Genomic DNA, 21,594 nt, shown 5'->3' with positions numbered 1-21,594 from the left:
ATCTTGGGAGCAGTGAAGAACAGTGCTTAACACTGAGCAGTTTTTAATACAAAGTTTAATGTTTTTTAAAAAACTGCTATAAAAGCATGATTTCTAAATCATTTTAGGTAAAAAGTCAGGTGAATAAGAAGTATGCATTTTATATTGTGGATTTGAAAAGATGGGAATGATAACTAAGACTTATTTAATATGACACTTTGCTGTATATCATTAGTTTGTTATATAGATGTATCAGCAGTCGCAAACTCTGCTCATAGAGTGCCTCTGTATACCAAATTTCATTCCTGTCTAGCAATTATTTGTGTAATTATGGACAGAATTAAAATACCAGATGTTTTGCAGTTGGCTAGATGTTGCTACATATAACTGCTATGGCATTATTATAATGTGTGCAAGACAAGCATAAATAGTCTAAATACACGAAGTTTATTTCTTGGTGCAAATAGAATTGTTTGCATCTTAACATCAGCAAAACAAATAAACTGGTTATTGACTTTTGACTTTTACTACACCAGGGAGCCTCTATGTCCGGTCACTATTCAAGGAGTGGTTGTAGATGTGGTCCACTCCTAACAAGTACTTGGGTGTCCACATTAATGACGGGTCGGACTAGTTTCAGAACACAGAGAAACTATATAAGAAAGTACAGAGCAGGCTCTTTCTCCTCAGGAAACTGTGTTACTTTAATGTGGGAAATGACTTCTTTCACCTCTTCTATAACTCTGTGATGGCCAGTGCAATTTTCTATGCTGTGGGATAGTGGGCTGGTAACATCATTTCAAGAGAGGCCCATCAAGTCAACAAGCCAATTAAAAGCTCAGTTATAGGATGCACTCTGGACTCCCTGGAAGTAGTAGCAAAGGAGAGAATTAAAACAAACCTGAGTGCCATTAAGGGCCATCAAATTATTCAGCAGAAGTGTGTCAAGAAATGCTGAATCAGAAAATGTGTAGGCTCAGGAATCTGAAAGGAGTAATTTTTTTCAACATGATACTCGCACACATTTCCTCCCACAGTCCAAAGACATACAGGTTAGGTGGATTGCCATTGCTAATTTGGTCATAGTGAGCATATACTTGTATGTTCATCCTGTGATGGGCTGGTGCCCTGGCCATGTGTCATGGTCGTGTGTCCAATGATTCCTGGGATAGGTTTTGGCTCCCCCACAACTCTGCTATGAATTAAGTGGGTTTGGAAAATGGATGGATACATGGTTGGATGATACTTACATACACAAAGCTGTGCGCCTTCTACTCTTTAACAGATATAGCTACTAAATGCTTTATATGATATGTATTAAATATGATCAGTTTATACATTCAAAGCTGGTGCACCTTTCATGTACTGTACATTTTTGACTGCTGTCTCCTGATGTACTAAATATTTTTGGCTTTTTCTCTCGCTTACATTAGTGTCTTGACTGAAACTGCTAAAATGACCAGACATACATGTGTGCATTTATTTGGACAATATTTTCATATAAACCTATAACTAAGGAATTGTGCTTAATTCTTTGAAGATTTATCCAATTTCATTCTTTTGTTCTGATTAAGTTTATACTTAACAATGTGACAAAAGCAAAGCTGGAGGCTTTACTTAAAGTAACACAGTAAATTGAACAAGGCAAGTGGATAAAGTATATAGAGGCAAATGATTTTGCTGTCTTTTACTTGTATTTTTTCCTTGCAAAATTAAAAAAGCGGTAGATTTTAAATTATGGAAAACAATAGGTTACTCCAGGTGCGGGGAATCTTGCCAATAATACATCAATATTTGTCTTTCATTCACATGGAAATGTTTTTGTTTTGCAAATGTTACTGCAGCTCAGAAAGTATTGGCTAAGCACTGCATAGTGAAGCCACGTGCTTGAACACAGTAGCAGCATGCACTAGAAACGTGAACAGCCTTGCGTAAGATGTTCACTGAGACTGTTTTGGTTTAACATTCATGTTAAAGAGCCATGTGCACTGTGTCTTGATATAGCTGATGCAGTACTTGTGGAGAGCAATGCCACTGTTTTGAAACTGTCACTTTGTTCCCACAGCTGCTTCTAGTGCTAAAATTGTGTAGGGAGTTTGTCTGTTTCTGTACAGTGACACATTTCCCATTTATGTGGCCTAATTCACGATATAAAGGAAGTTTGTTTGAAAAATATAAGGGCTACACTGCAAAATATTATAAGTTCCTTTTTATATGCAGCGGATAATAAAGCATACAACATTCACTGTAGTCACTAAATGTACTATTGTAATATATAATGCCTATTAAATGTATTCACCCCCTTGGAAGTTTTCACATTTTATTGTTATACAACATTGAATAACAGTGGATTTAATTTAGACTTTTTGATATTGATGAAAGTAAAAAGACTTTTTAATGTCTAAGTAAAAACAGTTCTCTGAAAGTGGTCTAACTTAATTGCAAATATAAAACCTGAAGTAGTTGATCTTGTAAGTATTCACCCCTTCAAGTCAGTATTTAGTAGCTACACCTTCAGCAGCCATTAACAGTCTTGGGGTTGTATTCACAGGTCTCTTATCGGCTTCACACATATGGACACTGCATTTGTTTCTTCTTTTCAAAACTGTTCAAGATGAGTGAGGTGGCATAGGGATCATAAGTGAACAACCTTTCTCAAGTTCAGCCACAGTATCTTAATGGGATTGTCAGCTGGAATCTGACTCGGCCACTCCAGAACATTAACATTGTATTTTTTAAGCCATTCCTGTGTAGCTTTGGCTTTATGTTGTGGTTTGTTGTCTTGCTGGAAAATAAATCTTATCCCAAGGTGCAACTTTCTTGCAGACTACATCGGAGTCTCATCCAGGATTTCACAGTATTTTGCTACATTTATTTTCACCTTTACCCTCACAAGACTTCTAGAGCCTGCATGCAGAGAAGCATGCTCATAGAATTATGCTGCCACCACCATATTTCATGGTGAGGGGGTGTGTTTTTGATAATTTACAGTGTTTAAACATGCCATTTTGTCTGAAGGCCAAAAAGCCCACTTTTGGTCTCATCAGACCATAGAACCTTCTTCCAGCTGACTTCAAAATATATGTATTCAAAATATATTTAAGCAGATTAGGAACACCACTTATGAATTTATGCATACTGGAGTCACACTTCACTGAAGTTAACACCATTAAGTATTACATGGTCAAATCTGTTATATGACTATCTGTTCTATTTAAAAATCATCAAATGTTAAACATCTTAGTAAAACACTGACTTTGTCATATATACCATAACTAAAAATGGTGTTTTATTAATTAAATTGGATTAAAATTGGATTAAGCATGGAAGAAAATAGATGTATATAAACATGTATGCAAAAATAACACTCTTAGACTTGTTTAATCCAATTTAGGGTCATATGCTCAGGTCACAACTATCCTGAAGTGTAATTTACTAGTATATGACTGCACCACCAAGTTCAGCTCAAATCATGTCATCAAAGTTGCTGACAACACAGCAGTGGTAGGCCTGATCAGTAACAAGGCTTACAGGGAAACGGCTGAACATCTATCATTCTGGTGTAGAAAAAAAAAACAATCTGTTTTGTCATCTTTGAGAAAAAGAAGGAGATGATTGTTGACTTCAAAAAACCAAATCCTGTACCCACACCCCTGTGCATCCACATGTCTTCTGCCTAGGTTGTTAAGAGTGCAAAGCTTCTGGGAATGCACATTGCCGAGGACCTCACCATGATCTTCAACTCTCTCAACATAGCAAAAAAACTGACATAGAATCTCCTGTTTCTGTGATGTTTAAAAATAGCAAGCCTTCTCCTACCCTCTCTACATTCTGCAAGACCACTATAGAAATTGTCCTAACCAGCTACATCTTTATTTGGTATGGAAATGCAGGTACCTTAAATTGCAAAGCCCTGCAGTGGATAGTGAAACAGCAAAGAAGATCATTTGGGCATCTCTTCCTTCTTTATGAGACATTCACCAAAAATGCTGTGTATGGAAGACTTTCAGCATCATGAACAACCCCATTCAACCCTCCCATTGACTCTTTGCTTTTTTTCAGTTGGGCAAGTGATACTTCATCATTCTTGCCTGCTCTGCCAGACTGTGTAACAGTTTCTATCCGTAAGCTGTGAAGGTTCCTCAATACCCTTCTGCCCAAGTGACCACGAGGTCAAGCCACTGATAACACTTACTGACTGTCAGTCTACCGTAGTGATCTCACACACACACACACACACATACATATACATAATGTTCTTTAAATTATATTCCCTCCTTCCAGTGCTTCTACACACACAGCTACCTAAATGCTGGACTGATCTTGTATTAACGTTCAGGATATATTGTAAACTCCCTCCAGACATTTTGTAGTCACTTCTGCTCTTTATTACACTATGCAATCCTTAGGAACCTCTTGCTGTTAAGAGTCTGCCAGTTGCAAGCTGCATTATACAGTAATATATGCACAGATATTTTTGCTAGCAACAAGCTGTTAACTTCATGTTGCTACTGCCTTGGTCTGCCTTCTGTCCCAGCCTTTATCCCACAAAGCACCTTTGGGATGCCCATGATCGCAATGTCCAGATAAGTGAACTTCTGCTTACCAGTGGTCAGCAAGTTTGTGAGACCCTCCACTATACATTCAGTGGCTCTTGTGCCTGTGGTGTCAGCCATTGTTGGCTGGAACAGGTGGCCACACAAGAAACTGCAGGACCGTAAGGGTGGTGGCACACTACACAACCTCTAGTTAGAGAGCATGTCAAACTTAACGACAGCAGTTGCTGGAACTCATCTGAATAGGAATTGCAGGAGACGATGGGTTACACAACTGCCTCATCACTTTTCAGCAACGTTTCAAAATTTACTTGGTATCACATGCTCTCCATGTTCTGACAGCAAATTAACATGCCTGTAATGCTTTATCGGAATGGGGAGCTCAGCCATGATCTCTGAATTTTTCTTCCATTTTTTTCTATTCCGTCATGGTGTGAAAATGCCAGATATTGGGCAGACATGTTTGGACAGTACAAAACACCAGTTTTCACTGTTTTGTTTGCAGACACATTTTATGCATTGCACTGACAGCATCATTGGTTGACAGCTCACACAAAAATGCACATATGCCTAACCCACTATTTCTATTTTCAAAACTGTTTAGCTCAATTCAGGGTCTCAAGTGGGGATGGAGTTTATCCTTGCAGAAGTGGGTGCAAGGCATGCCATCTCAGGACACACTTATGCATATAGCTTCAATCTGGACCTGCAGGCTAACCTAATGTAGCAAATATTGAGAATGTTTGAGGAAAAAAGACTACCCAAAAATAAACTTACATAGATACAGGAAGAGCAAGAAAAACCTATGCAAACACATACTAAGACAAGACTGAACACAGGCTATAGGGGCAGTGTGGAACCAGCACTATCCACTGCAACACCATGTCTGCCTAATATACATATACTGCATATATATATTTACATTTTTAGTTTACATTTTTGTGCATGTATACACAGTACGCTGTGAAAAAATATTTCAAATTCCAGATTTTCTCTAATATTGTAAAGTTTTGATGCTGAATGTTTTGATATCTTCAACCAAAATGTAATATTAGATAAATGACACCAACCAATGACATTTGTGGAAACTTTTACTTATTAAAAAGATTTCTAACATTAACTGGCACTGTATGAAAAAGTAATGTGTCAAACATTCAATCGGTAATCAGCCCAATTTGCATGTTTTGGCAGAGCAGGTGGATACTATATAAATATATATTTAATTGTTTAACAAAGGGGCCCAGTACAGAATTCTTGTTTTTGGGGAGAAGAGAGGAAAGTTAACTTTTCATAGTGTCACAGCTTGTTTAATGTTTGTCACAGTGCTTGTTGGTAGTACTGCACAAGTCTGTAGTCCATCCTTGCAGTCGCACCCTTCCACCACCTTCCCTCTCATTTACGCACATGTACCTCGTCTTTCTTATTAGGTACAAGTTACCACTTTTTCCAAATGAAGTTGAGAGAAAGCTGGTAATGTACACTGCTGGAATTTAATCCTAAATGTAGCTGTAAGTTTTCAAGATCCCACACACACACACACACACACTCAAAAAAATCACATTAATTGGACTAACTCATTAGCTTTTGCTAAATATATAGTGCATTTCTGTGAAAACAAATACATGAAACTGAAATACTGACAGAATTTAAACACTCGTGTTAATTTCTTTTTTTTTTTAAATTGCACCTTTAATATCCTTTAAAAGTGATATCCTACAGAAGGGCGTGATGTCTTTTGTTTCACATGCAACATGTTTAGTAAAAGGCAGATGTATGCAAGCAATCTTTTAGAATATCTGTGGGCTCAAATAGTTATGATGTGTTTTCTCTCAGCTTGTATTAACTGAAATGACAGAGTCATAGGCTGCAACATCTGCTGTGCTTCAGGGTGATTTTAGTAGTGATAACAATGAAACAAACTTCCTCACCCTTTATGTTATATACTACAGTATAGAAAATTAGGTACAAAGCCATTTTACTGTTAAACTTTTGTAGGTTTGCAATAAACCTGATGAAATGTTAACATCCAAAACATAGTGCTTATTTGTTTTTATATGTAGAGTTAACTTTAACCTATTTTATCTCTCCATTGTTTAAGTCCATACTGTATTGTAAATATATTACTTGACTACTGGCTGGAAGTAATATATTTTCTATTTTGTAAATAACTTCGCTGTAGCACTCAGTTGAAAAGTATAGTTTTGGTTCTTTTTGGTATAGACTCCATTTTAATGTATAATGTGTTAAGCAAACATACAAGTACACTTTTATTTTAAAATAACATACTTTGTTAAAAATTCTCTCTTTATGCCTGTGTATTGTATAAGGAATGACTTGTTTTTATGAACCACCTACATTTCGACATGAAGACCAGCATACTGAAATGTGAACTGCTTTATTACAAGTTTTTGATAATGCAAACTAGTGAATGTTTTATGGAAACATTGATTGGTATTACTGTATAGTGCAAGGGCCTGATGGATAGTCTAGTCATTTTTAAAACAACGTCCAAAGAGAGGGACTATGAATCATAAAATATGGGAGTCATGAATACAAAGTTTAGCAATCATTAACCATTAAATGTGCAGGAAAATGCTGCACCTGTTTATAAAACATTTTTTATAGGAAACCTCAAAGAAACTTACGTGGTTAACAACATATAAATATATACAGTGTGTGTATATCTCAAACAAAAGCCTTTAAATGAACGGGCACGGATTTGAATGGGCCAGTGTTAGCGCTGGCGAAACGAGCCGTGAAGACGTGAGAGAAGGCCGTGCTACGGCGGCGCAGCTTCGCTCAAAGACCACCTACCGAGACAAGAGAGACTAGGGTTTCGATAAAATACGTGAAGAACGTGAGGGCAAGGACTGCGCAAGTGGCTGACTTCAACTGACCCTTTCCCCTCCCTTCCTCCACAGGCCTGACCTCCGCTATTGATAAGGTATGATGATTTGAGTGGGTTAGATTTCTTAGTGCGCGGCCCATTGAGTGCTGGAATATATTATGACACTGGTGTATGTGTGTGTGTGTGTGTGTATATATATATATATATATATATATATATATATATAATTTACAGTATTATCCATCAATTTAATATAAACACCTGATCATATTTGACTTTGCTCTACAGTACTGCTATTAGTTGTGTTATCTTCGGTGATTTATGTTGCAAAACCACTTGCATTACGTATGATGGATGAATCAGTACGTTTTTGGCCAGTACGACCCACCAGGTGGCGCGCAGGAGCCAGGAAGCGCTGGTTGGGATTTTTTGCATCACGCCTACTGGTGACGTCTCGCGAGTCACGTTGTCTTGCCGGCTTCTGGCTTTATATTGAAGGCTGTGCTCAGCGGAACTGAGAATCGCATACCGGGATGAAGAAGAGATTGCATATATTTTTGCATTAGAAGCTGACCTGAAAGGATTTTGTTTTTCATGCTTTGGAATCTAATTCGGAATTATCTTTTCTTTTAAAGCTCGTATAAGAAATGAAGCCCTTGCGCATAAATGCGTAGCTTTTCGAATTATTTATAGCTGCGTGCCATCGTTCCGGATTACTATTTAAAAGCGTGGACATATAAGTCATTCTGGTTTCGAGCAACCTAAAAATTTGAGGTTCCGATACTGGTTTGTTCTGCTTTAACTTAATTGTTGTTTTTCAAGCGAGCAGCTTAAAAGAAATTTTAAAGGCGATTTTTATTAACGGCGATGCCCAGAGAGCTGACACAAAATCGAATCCAAAAAATCTGGATTCCCTCAAAGGATGATAAACCAGCAGTTCCTCGTAGAGGTGAGTCCTAATGTGTGAAAGAAAAAAAGCCATTATGTGACTGCGATATGCACGTGAACGCTCAAGATGCGTAGGGGGTGCGATGGGGTAGTATGCGGATGTCCCTCCTTTTAGTATGACTCATCCAGGTTTTCCCTTTTCTCACAGAATTTCCCAGGCGTACTAAAAATACTTGGATTTAACGTTAAACGACACCTTTACTTGACTGATGCTGTCTATCTTAACGATTCCCGATCCATATTCCTTTATTGCTGAATGTGAAAGGCACAGGTTGTGTAATTATGGAAAAGACCGATTTATTGACATCTTGTAGTAGATGGCGTTAGGAAACGGTGACATAATTAATTTTTGCAGATAGTTTTATACGAATCGGCTAAAGTAACTAACTACTGATTCCGAGCGACTGGACGGGTTTGAAATGAAAAATGAATGTTCCTTCTCTCGCCGTTCGCACGTGTAACTTTCGTGCAACGATGAGGAGTCGCATTAATTAGTTTAGATTCTATAATTAAATACAAATTTGTGCGTAAAAATTGAAGAAGGGGGCGGGGGCGGCTTGCTTCTGTATATTGGTGATTTATATAGCGAAGCTTGTTATTTAAGAAAATGACAAGTTATTGTTGGTGTGATATACAGTATATACAGTATCGTACCAGCACTTTTAATGTGAGCTGACAAAGGTGGTCGCTTTCTAATACAGTGCATATAGTTATAGCTAGGAAATTGATGAGCTACTTTAAGAATTTTTGGACTTAAATAGATATTTAAAAAACCCTCTATTACCATGGCATGTAATATACAAATAATATTTCAGTTGTAAAATTCCAATACAGCAGTCTGAAGATCTCAATATAGTTACTATGGCAACATCTAATGGCTCTCCCGAAAGCGTGTCGAAATGAATGGCGTCCCTTTTAATAGAATGCTTTGGGTGATGGGGGGGGTGGTTTACATTCATGCTTATGGAACTAAGCGCAACAATATCGGAAATCGGCAGGTGGAGTGGGGGTAGATTGCTAACGTCGGAATCGTGACGTTCTGAGGCTGTACGTCAAGATGCGCGCAATTCCTGCTAGACTTGCAGTCTAGGAAGGGTGGCACGCTAATAGGGAGCACTGAGGTATTAAAGTCGCATCAATCAATTAGCCATCTGGTTAGTACTTGCGAGTTCCTTATCACGTTGAGGACAAAGAAGAAATGTTTTATTCAAAAGAAGGCCTTGTTTAAGCAGCCATAGGATGATTCACTAACAAGAAAAATAATTTTTCAGCTTCTCACATAAGTCATTTATAATATATGCACCAATGGCACAATGCAGACCCGTCTGTAGTGTAGGTGGATGTTAACAGTAGGAGTACAGTTAAAATACACAACTACTTAATAATTGGAAACGTTGATAGACTTTAAATCGCCCGGTAATCTAGAGTGTAAAACCAATGACTACCAAAATAACGATCGACAGTTATAGCAGATAAACTGCCCTGTTTATTCAGAGTTAGTACAATAAAGTAACATTGGCTCAGTTTCACACCGACAACAGGATGACGCTCATTATATCAGCCGTTCTGTTAATTTACTTGTATTAAGCTCGGATATTCACCCCGTTTTCCAAACTTGCGTACTGTGGCGAGATTGTCTGGTTGTATTCTCTAGGTATGTTTTTGTGCATACTGCTTACCTCGTACAATTATTTTACAAGGTAAGCAATTTTTATACTGCACAGTTAAATATAAATCTCAAGAATGTATTCTTGTAACAGTTTTAAATCTTTGCAAAGTTTTTAAAAAAGCAACCCCAAGCAAGTTTGCGAGACAAACATTTAGTAAATTTAGTCAAATAATCAAGTACAGTTTTGTGTTATGTGGGCTGGTGGAATTATGGTATATTATGATTTATTTTTGCGTGTAATTGTTTTAATTTGCATTGTCCGCATTGAATCACATCAGGGTGGGTCTAGCAGTCTGGCATAGTATCTGATGCCTTGCTGTATAAATGAGGTGGCGTGTAATAAATACTTTAGTGGGCTGAAGATGTGCTATAGATGCTGTCTTCAGTTATTTAATCCTATAGGTTTTTTTTTTTTTTTGGTGCACACACCCTAAAACAAAACGTGAAATGCACTAAAATATTTAACTTTTAGGTGACACAGTGCCTCAAAATTATTTTTGTAGCTAACCTACAGTGTGCAGTGACAAACACAGCAGTCATTTTACTAAAGAATATGATTGTTGGCTCTTGGTACATAGAGGAAAGCAGTTTTCTTGTGGGAGCCAAACAAGATGCAAGTACTAGGTTTATTTAACATCCTGGTTATAATGTAGGATTGTGCAATCGTTTTGGGCATGCAGTAACTGTGTAATATGACCTAACATTTTTTTTTTTTTTTAAACCACACAGAGTTGTTTCTCTGAAATCTAGTTTTGTTGCACAAATTAAGCCATCACCCACATGGTAATTTATGACATACTATGTGTTGATCTGCTGTTTGCTAATTTCTGCTGTACAGTATATTATTTAAGTTCCTAACATTTTGCTGGCATTAGTTGTGAAATTTTAAACTGTGCAATTTTAGATCACATAATGATTGCTTCTGTAATACCAAACACTTCCTTATGTATTGTCACTGCCTCAAGACCCTGCTAGTTGCTAGATGGGTTTATTTTGTGTCAGAGACCAGGCTTTTATTACAGTAACTTAATGTACATAGGTAGCATCAGCATTTTTCCCCGCAAGTAACTGGTTTTACCTTTGAGTCTAGCCCCCCCATCACCACATTCTAAGCAAATTTAAGGTATACCATATGCTTTTTGGAACCAAAATTTTAATCCTTTTCATGCTAAGAAATGTAATTAGATCATTAATGTGAACTTTGACTATTAGGTTTTATTGGTATCCTCTTCCTAAAGAGGTTATGTCCTTTTCCACTTCAGCCATTTTGCTGTCTAAATGTGGTTGGCTACAGGTTATCAGACCTTTTTAAGATCTAGGCAGTGGCATATGATTTACAACTTTTTATTCAGTTACTTGTTTGTTTTTACAGTATCTTGACTTTTTGTAAACATTTAAAATGTGTAATAAAAAAATTGCACCTGGCCAGTTTGGATAATGCAACTGCTTTTCACCCTCTGGAAAAGGTGATAATGAAAAGGTAAAATGTTGAAAGTCAGTTATTTGGGCCAGCTCTTCAAAGTAGCCACTGACTATACCGACCTCTTAGATTTTTCTGAAGTAACACCCATCTATGCCCTGCAGTCATATCTAATGTAAATGTATTTATTTTTTTGTAACAGCTGGAGGGCCATATTTCACAAACTCGCCTACAGTGATTGTAATGGTGGGATTGCCTGCTCGAGGAAAGACATACATTTCAAAAAAATTGACTCGCTACCTCAACTGGACAGGTGTCCCAACAAAAGGTACAGTTACCAGTGCCAGCTTGTATTTTAATGTCATGTAAGGATATTTTTCCTGTATATGAGTGGAAGTCTAATGGCTCATCATTCATTAAATAATGCAGTGAATAATTTAGTGAACAGATAAACTGATGCCTTGGTTGGGGGGCTTTTTGTTTTCAAACTTTTTTTCTTATTTTGTAAGAATATTTATACCTTATTTAATCAACTTTCAGTTTTAAATACTGTGTATTCTCTTATACATGTTTTAGCTCATATTTTTACATTCCTACAGTGTTCAATGTTGGAGAATATCGCCGTGAAGCTGTCAAACAATATAGCTCTTACGACTTCTTCAGGCCAGATAATCAGGAGGCCATGAAAATCAGAAAGTAATTTATACAATTTTTAATTCATTTTTTTAAAATTACTGTTGCATGCAGAATTAAATAATTTTACATTACTTCATTTTTTTGTAATTTTCAGACAGTGTGCCTTATCAGCCTTGACAGATGTCAAATCTTACCTGCTAGAAGAAGGTGGACAAGTTGCAGTGAGTTAAAAGTCTTTTCTTTTTTCCAGTAAAACATTAAGGGACAAATAATTTTGCTAAAAATATGACTAGAACACAGGGTAGTATTCATGTTGTGTAATTCAGAAAATATTGAAATATGCTTGGGATGGATTTAATAAGGTTGTTGATTTATTTGGCTTACTAAGTTTTGCTCGAGTTGTAGAGTGTACAGATTATCACATTTTGTAATTTGTTGTACATAGAACGTTTTAACAATGCAATTCTTAATATCCTTGTAGGTCTTTGATGCCACCAATACAACAAGGGACCGGAGAGAGATGATTCTTAATTTTGGAAAAGAAAATGGCTTCAAGGTTAGTTTAATACAGAATTGTGTGTTTTTTTGTTTGTTTTTTTTTTCCTCCACACACGGTAGACAATGAAAAATAACAATGGGATTCACTTTGCTAAATTGTGTCATTTTGTCATATAAGATTCTAAAGTTAGACTGATTTTTTTTTTTCCTTTTGTATTTCTTGAAGGTATTTTTTATTGAATCAGTTTGTGAAGATCCAAATGTTGTGGCAACAAATATAATGGTATGTATTGCCAGTAATACATTAAAAAAAATGCAATTTGCTATGTCAAATCATATTAAATTGGAATTCTAGTTGGCCTGTTCTCCTTTAACTGATTTTAGAATTTTAAAATATTTTTCCTTGTATTACTTTGTCTTTTGTTGTTAAGCTAGATTTATAAAACTTTTTTTTTTTTTTGTATATAAAGGAGGTGAAAGTATCTTGTCCTGATTATAAAGACTGCAATAAAACAGATGCCATGGAAGATTTTCTTAAAAGGATAGAATGTTACCGAGCTTCATACCAGCCCCTGGACCCAGATAATTATGACAGGTATGAAACATTGTCTCCTTTTTCAGGAGTTTCAGCTCTTGAGGAATTCTTTAGAAAACCAATATACAGTTGATAAGGAGACTGTTTAAACTTCTGCGTTTAAAACCAATTTGGGTTTTAATATATATATAATTTTTTTTTTTCCTAGGGATATTTCTTTTATTAAAGTGATTGATGTAGGAAGGAGATTTCTGGTGAATCGTATTCAGGATTATATCCAAAGCAAGATAGTCTACTATCTTATGAATATTCATGTGCAGCCACGTACCATTTATTTGTGTCGTCACGGAGAAAGTGAGCACAATGTTCTTGGTCAAATTGGAGGAGATTCTGGCTTGTCCTCTAGGGGAAAAAAGGTATTTTTGCTAGTTTTATTCATAATTTAAAACATTGTTTTTATGCCAGAAAATTATTGAATGCCTATTCTAAGTATTTTTAATGTCCTTTTTTTAGCATTACGTCATCAGTATTGATAACCTAGTCCACTTTCAGAATATAAAACATGTGCTCGGCTGGGTTTCTTAGAGGATAAGATGTTAACACTAACTTTCCATGACAACACCTTTACACTGCAAAACGTTTTACAGCTAGCATAAACCACATGCCTCTGTATAAACACTTGCTGTCCCTTTGCAAACTACTTGGTAGCATTTATTGAGAATTGAATTAAGCCACGCATTAAAAAGTTTTTATTGTTTTTATAGTTCCATATTTTCACACGTTGTTATTCTGAAATACAGTATGCTTGTGTGTCTTTTTTTTTTTTTTTTTTTTTAAAGCACTGACTTAATTTGAATGTGTTATAAGTGAGCATATGATGTTTTAAAACTGTTTATGTACACTTGTCTTGTTAGTTCATGTGTGTTTACCACTAGCTTTGTAAGTGCAACCTACTACAGTACACTTGCACATATAGTAAGCAGGAAGTTTATAGTTTCCAAGTGTGTACAATATAAGGTGGTCTGGTTTTCCACTTTTCCACATTAGAACCCGATATCTGGGATAAATGTCCAAAATAATTTGGTATATAGTGCACCAGTGCACAAGCCTACTTGGCACAGTGTAACTAAGTATAATTCAATGTGATGACAGGGTTTTTGAATCCAGCATGATGTAAGTGCCTCTGAAATGGACTGCCTCCAAAACCCCCTCTAGAAATCATTGTGTCTTTTATTCAGGAGCTGTCTATTGCCCTAGTGGCATATCATTCCCTGGCTTAACTGTAGCTGTTACCTGAATAGCACTGGTGCACATTATATAGGGTTAAGCCAATATAAACTCTATAAAAGTGTATATTGCATAAAATGAGTAGGAAAGGAATTCTGGCAAATATGGGTACCCTGTAGTAAAGTTTGTGCTTTATTTTCAGTTTTCAGGTGCTTTGTCCAGGTTTATGGAGGAACAAAACTTAAAGAATCTGAAGGTTTGGACAAGTCAGTTGAAAAGAACAATTCAAACTGCAGAAACTCTAAGCATGCCTTATGAACAGTGGAAGGCACTCAATGAGATTGATGCTGTAAGTATGATTATGTTCACAGTTCTGTACTTGCATGCTCGAAAGAAGGACTTACTTTATTTTGTAGTATTGAGAATTTTTTTTTTTTTTTAATGAAAACCATTTTGTAATCTGCAGTTTTATTTAAGCCTTTTCTGTTATTAGACATTTATGGGTAATTTCAATAACTCAAGTCTAAATTGTTAACTGAATTGTCACTGTTTGTCTGCAGGGAATATGTGAGGAAATGACATATGAACAAATCAAAGAAAGGTATCCTGAGGAATTTGCACTGAGAGATCAAGACAAATACTACTACCGCTACCCAACTGGGGAGGTAATACTGATTATTTGGTGTTTTTGAGGATGGGTGTGTATGTGTAAGGGTTATTGTATTTGTTATTTGATGCTGGAAATGGGTTCTCTTTCAAGTGGAAGACTGCTCATAGGCAAGGTCTTGTAATTATTCATAGTTTTGCAGTGATTCTGGACAAGGCATTGTCTGTGGATTTTGCATGCCGTTCTCATAGCTGAAAAGATTTACTTGGGTTTCCTAGCACATACCCACACTATGAGGGAGTGCCTTGACTGGTGCCTAATTCAGGGTTGGTTTAGTCCTTGCACATGATGCTATCAGGGTAGGTCCTGGCTCTTGCAACCCTGAATTGTTGCTAAGCAGGTTTAATAATAAATAGATGTATGGATACAATTCTGTAGTAAAGTAGGAATACAAGGATAACTAACTTTATTAAGAGGGTTCTCACACAGTAAAAAGCTTGTATGTGCATGTTTATAGAGCATAAAAAATATGTATATCTAAGCCAAGTGGATAGTCTAATAAATATAAAATTTTTTAGTCTTATCAGGACTTAGTTCAGCGATTGGAGCCAGTCATCATGGAGTTGGAGAGACAAGAGAATGTGCTTGTTATCTGTCATCAGGCTGTCATGAGGTGTCTTTTGGCTTACTTCTTGGACAAAAGTGCTGGTAATGATACCATGATAGTAACCTGAATATTTTATTCACACTTAATTTAGTATTTAGCAATTTTTTATTTATTTATTTATTTTTTTAAACTATTTTGTATCTCACCCCCATCTCTGTTACAGATGAAATGCCATATCTTAAGTGTCCACTGCATACAGTACTAAAACTGACTCCTGTTGCTTATGGTGAGTTTCTCTTATATTTTAATATGTCTACATCATAAATTATACAATTTTATAATACTGGTGTTTAGGAATGTGCTTGTTGTGCTTTAGCATTTTAATAATTGTATTACCGGTATTAAAAAAAATAGATTAATATTAGTTTTGTTTTTAAGATATGAAATATATGTACATAGTAATTTTGGGTTGAGCATTTTAAAAAAAATGTATAAACTAATTATGTAACATATATTATCTTTGTTTGTAATTTAGGTTGCAAAGTTGAATCTATCTACCTGAATGTTGAAGCAGTAAATACACATCGCGAAAGGCCAGAGGTAAGGGGCTAAACCGTTTCCACACTAATTTTTCTACAAGGCTCCTAACCCCCACCCCCACCCTCCATTTCTTCCCAGATTTATTTGTATATCCCTTTTATGTTCTTGCAGCAGCTCTGCTGTATTACCAAAAGTACTCAATTCCATGCTATCATTTTCTTTTTTTTTTTTTTGTAAAAATTGTAATATTTATTGCTTTTAATTTGTGTGACTATTAGGAGTTATCAGCATTTTCTTCATTAAATATTCAAATATATTTAGTATCATTACATCAGGAAAGTTTTGGATTTGTGCACAAATAAAGCTTGATTATCCAAAAATAAAACAAAATGAGTCTTCCTATGAAACTGCCAAACAGCATTTGCCATAAAAGTGCCCTGTGGCACTTTATTTTAAAAGGACCTCACACTACTTGATATTATGTGTACAATTTTATTTATTTTTAATACCCAAGTTAAGGTAAATGGGTAAAAAATGAACTCCTGCTAGACCTCCTGCTGTCAGTAACGTTGACTGCCTTGCTGTCTCTCCTTGTTTTTTAGCAGGATGTAAAGCGGGGACCTAGTACTCTCATGAGACGCAATAGTGTTACTCCATTGGCAAGTCCTGAACCTACAAAGAAGCCAAGAATAAAAAGCCTGGATGATCATATGGCATCAACTTCAACATCTTTATCTGGATTCGCAGCTTCAGACATTTCCACAGCAGGACAAGTAAGGTCACTTTTTTCCAGATTGTATTCATAAGGATTTGTTTAAGGCTTCTTTCTTGGTGCATGATTTCAGCATGAAATTATGTAAAGCTTGCATTCCAAACTTTTAATACTGAACATGCAATAAATGACTAAAGACATGCATAATTTAAAAGGACATTTAAAAGATATGATCTAGAAATACTTGTGAAAATTCTCTGTAGGGTCTTAACTTTATTTCAATATTTCAGTAGTTACAGAAAAATATAATTCATTATAAAGAAATAATGAATATTTAAAATAATTTTGCTATAAAGTAAAAACATTTGTATATAACATACACTGGATATTTATTCTCCTTGGATCTTTTCTGCATGTCAATTTCTGTTCTGTAGTTGTAAGTCGCTACTGATTTTTATAGTGAACTGGGAAGTACCTTTTAATTTGTGTGGGCATTTTCACATTTCTTTTTGCTGGTAAAGCAAAGTAAGTTTAATTTAGTGCCAGACTTTCTGTAAAGTTTGGTAACAAACACATACAGATCCTATTTCTCATTTCTAGCATCTTTTCACTGCAGCTAGCAAATTTGTATCACTGACACCTTGTCAAGTGCTAACCCATTGGCTTTGACATTGCATAAAATGTCTTCCATAATATGACGCTAGTTGTAGGAAAATATAAAAATGTTTATGCAGCAAGGCAAACCATTTTGCTTTGCATACAAATACTTTCTGTGGAGCACTGTTACCTCTGTTTTGTACTTGTTTTTGTTGCCTTATTCCGTGATTTGGCGTTTAATCTCTTGCATGACCATTCAACTTTTTGCTTATAGCCTTCGTTTCCTTAAGCAGATGTTTTAAACCCATCTGTTTTCTTTCACAGCCATTGCTAGGTAAAGCTTGCCTGTAAGTACTGCTTTTCCTTTCTCTTATGTGCTTTTTCTTGTTTTTAACATGAATGTTTTTCTTGTGTGCTCCACTTATGCAAGGCGTAATTTTGTAAAGGGGAAGATCACATTTTTAAGAAGGAAAGATGCTAAACTGGAATATTTTTTTTTTGTTTGGTCATTGGAACTTTGAGGAAAACAAACAGTTTATAAAACATCCATGTGCACAAAAACAATGTTCCTAATTCTTTCCCATCTTAAAATTACACATGTCAATGAGCAAGTCAGTTTCACCCAGATAATGCCCTCCTATGTCCTTATAATGCTATATACATGGTATGAAATTCCCCCCAATTTACTTTGTTAAAATTGCTAGTAAGTGCCAAGTTCAGATAAAAAATGTAAATTTCTTTACAAATGATAGAAACCAGAGCATATATGTAATTTTTGTAACATTTGGGGTTACAGAGAAATCAAAATGCATTGCTTGGCAGGCTGAGACAATAGTATAATAGAGGTGACCAAATTGGGCAGGATCCAGCTTTCCTATACAGTGGAACCTCGGTTCATGACCATAATTCGTTCCAAAACTCTGGTCGTGAACCGAAGCAATTTCCCCCATAGGATTGTATGTAAATACAATTAATCTGTTCCAGACCATACGAACTGTATGTAAATATATATTTTTAAGTTTGTAAGCACAAGTATAGTTAATTAAACCATAGAATGCACAGCGTAATAGTAAACTAAATGTAAAAACATTGAATAACACTGAGAAAACCTTGAACAACAGAGAAAGTTTTAAGCACAGGGAAAAAAATGAACATTTGAAAAAAATCTGTAATTTAATAAAACACCAAGAAAAGTAACATTGCAACAATGCATGCTACGAACCAATCACTGTAAACAGAAGTGAAAACAAAACCAAGCCCAGTGCATTCTTTAACTGCCTTCTTACCTTATGCATCCATCTCACGCTGCCTGTGAGTGCGTCTCTCTCTCTCTCTCGTGCCTGTGTGTGTGTGTGTGTGTCGCGCTCTCTCTCTCTTGCTCGCTGCACAAGAAATGCACAGGGAGAGACTGAACATGTACCAACCGAAGGGAAACTGGCTTGTTCGTTTACTGAGTGTGTGGTCGTGAACCGAGGCAAAAGTTTGGCAAACTTTTTGGTCGTAAACCGATTTGTACGTTTACTGAGACGTTCGTGAACCGAGGTTCCACTGTACCCAACAAACTATGTACCGTGTGCATCTGTCTTCTGCTCAGACAAATCTTTTGCTATGTTTTCCTCATTCTTTTTGAGGAGAATTTTTTAACCAGACTTTTTGTTTTCCCCAGGACTTGAAAAGAAGAAATTCAGATGTACCTGAAGAGCCACATGATGTTGAATGATTTCCAGTACTTCCCCCAATTTCTTGGACCTAAGTGGAAACCAGCATCACTTATATCACTTATATCACAGCATAGTTATATCTAATGTGTTGCTATTACTTTTATTGTGTGTGGACTAAACTGAAATAACTAAAACTGTATTTGCAAAACACAATTACTTATTTTCTTAGCTGAGTCAAATGAATGTATTGCCACTGTAAAGATATATAAGTGCTTATAGTACACAGTTTACATATTTATTTTTTGTATTAAAAGCAAATCTCATTGTTGAGATCTCTGAACATTGTAGATAATGTAAATATGGTATCATAATGGTAAATTTCTATTTTCTAAGCATCACTGCAGAAATGCAATGATAGTCATTGCCTATACTCTGGACATTTTACAGCATTTATACTATTTATTGCATAACCATTCTAAACATGTAAAGTCAAATTAAAATGCCTATGCTCAGTAATGAAACGTGTCATATGAATGATTGTTTGTTTAAAATGCTTTAAGTAAGACAAATTCTAGATATTTTGGTAAAAGAAGTATAAAATCACCAGGCAATGGTTCTGGTGAATGGCGCTTAAATCAATTTTGTCCCAGTCACTTGCACTAGATTTCATTTTTTTTTCTTTTTTTTTTTCTGTTTTAATTAAAAGCACCTTACAAAGCATCACTCCAAAAATGTTGGCAAAATGTTGAACGAAGTGTGTAATTGTAGTTGACTAATTTGCACCATTTTATTATAGTGTACACTTTAGTCATTGCCATGCAGGATTAATACTAAACATATGTCTATATATTTCATTTCATTAAAATTGGTAATCCTGGTGTTGCTAGTATTGGCAGTCTATCAGCCACGACAACTTGCACACCGCTGCATGCGTCAATGACGTTGAACTAAAGAACTACAGCTTTTAGGTGTGTGGTGTGGTTTTTATTAGTCTTAAACCAAAATCCAGTGCTAGCAGATTTACTGGTGGTTATGTGCAAGCAATTTAGCTTACATAGCTACTTAAGACCTAAGCAGTGTATTAACTGCCATCATTTTATATGTCTTTACAGTATTATATCCAAACTGAAATACATAAATTCTTACCAAAAACTTTATAGACTTTTGTCAAAAATAACACCCCACCACACAAGTTATTCATTTTTTCTAATGTATTTATTTTAATGAATGTATTTGTTTTAAACAACTTGAAATGGTGGACTTATGATAGTCTCAGCTTGAGTGTCTGAAATTTACATTTTTGGATGAAGCTCTTAATATTCCAAAACGTGCAACTTATGCCCTCCTTTGGGAGTAAAAGTGAGGTGCCAGATATGTTTGGAGTTAAACAGAAGCAATATTTTATTCTTTGTGTGTGACTGGACTGTGTGTAAATGTTTTCTCAAGAGTGGTGTAATGCAAGATAGATGTGTGTTTGCATGTTGTTGGTTCACATCCCATCACTTATTTAATTTATGTTGAGTATAAGTGTCTGCCTTTAAGTGGTAATGCTGCAGAACAGGTTAACCATAGTGCCTATTGTGTCTGCTTGGAAGATGAACATTTGCTATGTAAAGTAAGCAGCACCAGCAGAATTAATTATGTGACAGGGTTTTAGCTATAAATACTGAACTGTGTGTCTGGTGACTGTGCTGTAATTTATTAACTTTAAGCCTGGTCTCAAATGTTTGAGTGAAGAATACACAGGTTTGGATATTTATTTATTTATTTAGGTTTTTTTAAAGGGAATTTATAAATGTATGTAATTGAAAAGTGTGTCAGTTTTGCTTGCTAAACTTGTGTCGGTATTGATTAAACAGCTTGTAATTTGTAAGCTACACAAAGAATTTGATTTTTCTTTATTTCTTTTTAAGATGTCTTGGGTCCATTGAGTTGTCTCCTTGGTTTATACATTTAATACCCATTTATGCTTTTGCTTTGGCATGGTTCTGTCAACGGGCCTACTTTTAAATGTTACTTTCTGTACTTTTTAAGAAAATTTTGATTTTGTTTTACTTAATTTGGCAGAAATATTTTTGTATAGTTGTTTCAAATTGTATTTTTGTTTACTTTTTAAGTAACTGTACAGTTCAGGAATTTTTCCTTATTTGTCTACATTTGTGTTCATTGCATAATTTTAAAAATTTGGTTAATTTCAGCAATACTGTGTATGCCTTTCAGTCTGTTTTGCAGAGCCTGGTCCAATAAATGGATATGCACATTTTTGAGATTTGTGTGTTATTGTTTTTTTTTCTATGCATTCTGTGACTAGCTGTGTCACATATTCAGGATGTGTTTTTAGACCATATATTTACACAGTATGGTCTGAAAACACACCAGAATGGCTGACTATAAAGTAAAAGAAAGCAAACTTCCAACTTGGCTGTCACAGTGAGACATTGTACAGGCATTTTGCTGTTGGTATAAAGGAGTCTCGGCAGCATTTCTTGTCACACTTTTGAATAATTCATTGCCTGAAAGTACTCTGGTGTTCATAACTGCATTCCAGTTTTGT

At 35.6% G+C, this 21,594-nt stretch overlaps 1 protein-coding gene across 4 annotated transcripts in view; it reads left to right on the top strand.

Annotated features, from left to right (window-relative positions):
- The window catches only part of pfkfb3 (6-phosphofructo-2-kinase/fructose-2,6-biphosphatase 3), a 67,425-nt gene extending 46,118 nt beyond the window's left edge, over window positions 1–21,307 (top strand). The window contains exons 1-16 of one of the 4 annotated variants that reach the window (XM_028814160.2): window positions 7,885–8,332; window positions 11,623–11,748; window positions 12,020–12,116; window positions 12,211–12,277; window positions 12,538–12,612; window positions 12,781–12,837; window positions 13,025–13,149; window positions 13,298–13,505; window positions 14,519–14,665; window positions 14,877–14,981; window positions 15,502–15,631; window positions 15,754–15,816; window positions 16,066–16,130; window positions 16,673–16,843; window positions 17,704–17,726; window positions 19,046–21,307. In XM_028814160.2, coding sequence (XP_028669993.1) covers window positions 8,251–8,332; window positions 11,623–11,748; window positions 12,020–12,116; window positions 12,211–12,277; window positions 12,538–12,612; window positions 12,781–12,837; window positions 13,025–13,149; window positions 13,298–13,505; window positions 14,519–14,665; window positions 14,877–14,981; window positions 15,502–15,631; window positions 15,754–15,816; window positions 16,066–16,130; window positions 16,673–16,843; window positions 17,704–17,726; window positions 19,046–19,052 — 1,548 coding nt within the window. In that variant the 5' untranslated portion in view covers window positions 7,885–8,250 and the 3' untranslated portion in view covers window positions 19,053–21,307. Of the gene's footprint in view, window positions 1–7,884; window positions 8,333–11,622; window positions 11,749–12,019; window positions 12,117–12,210; window positions 12,278–12,537; window positions 12,613–12,780; window positions 12,838–13,024; window positions 13,150–13,297; window positions 13,506–14,518; window positions 14,666–14,876; window positions 14,982–15,501; window positions 15,632–15,753; window positions 15,817–16,065; window positions 16,131–16,672; window positions 16,844–17,703; window positions 17,727–19,045 lie in introns of those variants that run through there. The other 3 variants (XM_028814153.2, XM_028814144.2, XM_028814169.2) reach the window with 3 other exon arrangements.
- The last annotated feature ends 287 nt before the right edge of the window (window positions 21,308–21,594 follow it).

The sequence above is a fragment of the Erpetoichthys calabaricus genome, chromosome 1 (assembly GCF_900747795.2).
Source record: "Erpetoichthys calabaricus chromosome 1, fErpCal1.3, whole genome shotgun sequence".
In the NCBI taxonomy this organism is placed as follows: Eukaryota; Metazoa; Chordata; class Cladistia; order Polypteriformes; family Polypteridae; genus Erpetoichthys; species Erpetoichthys calabaricus.
Note: the sequence above shows the minus strand (reverse complement) of the source record. Positions and strands in the feature narration are given on the sequence as shown.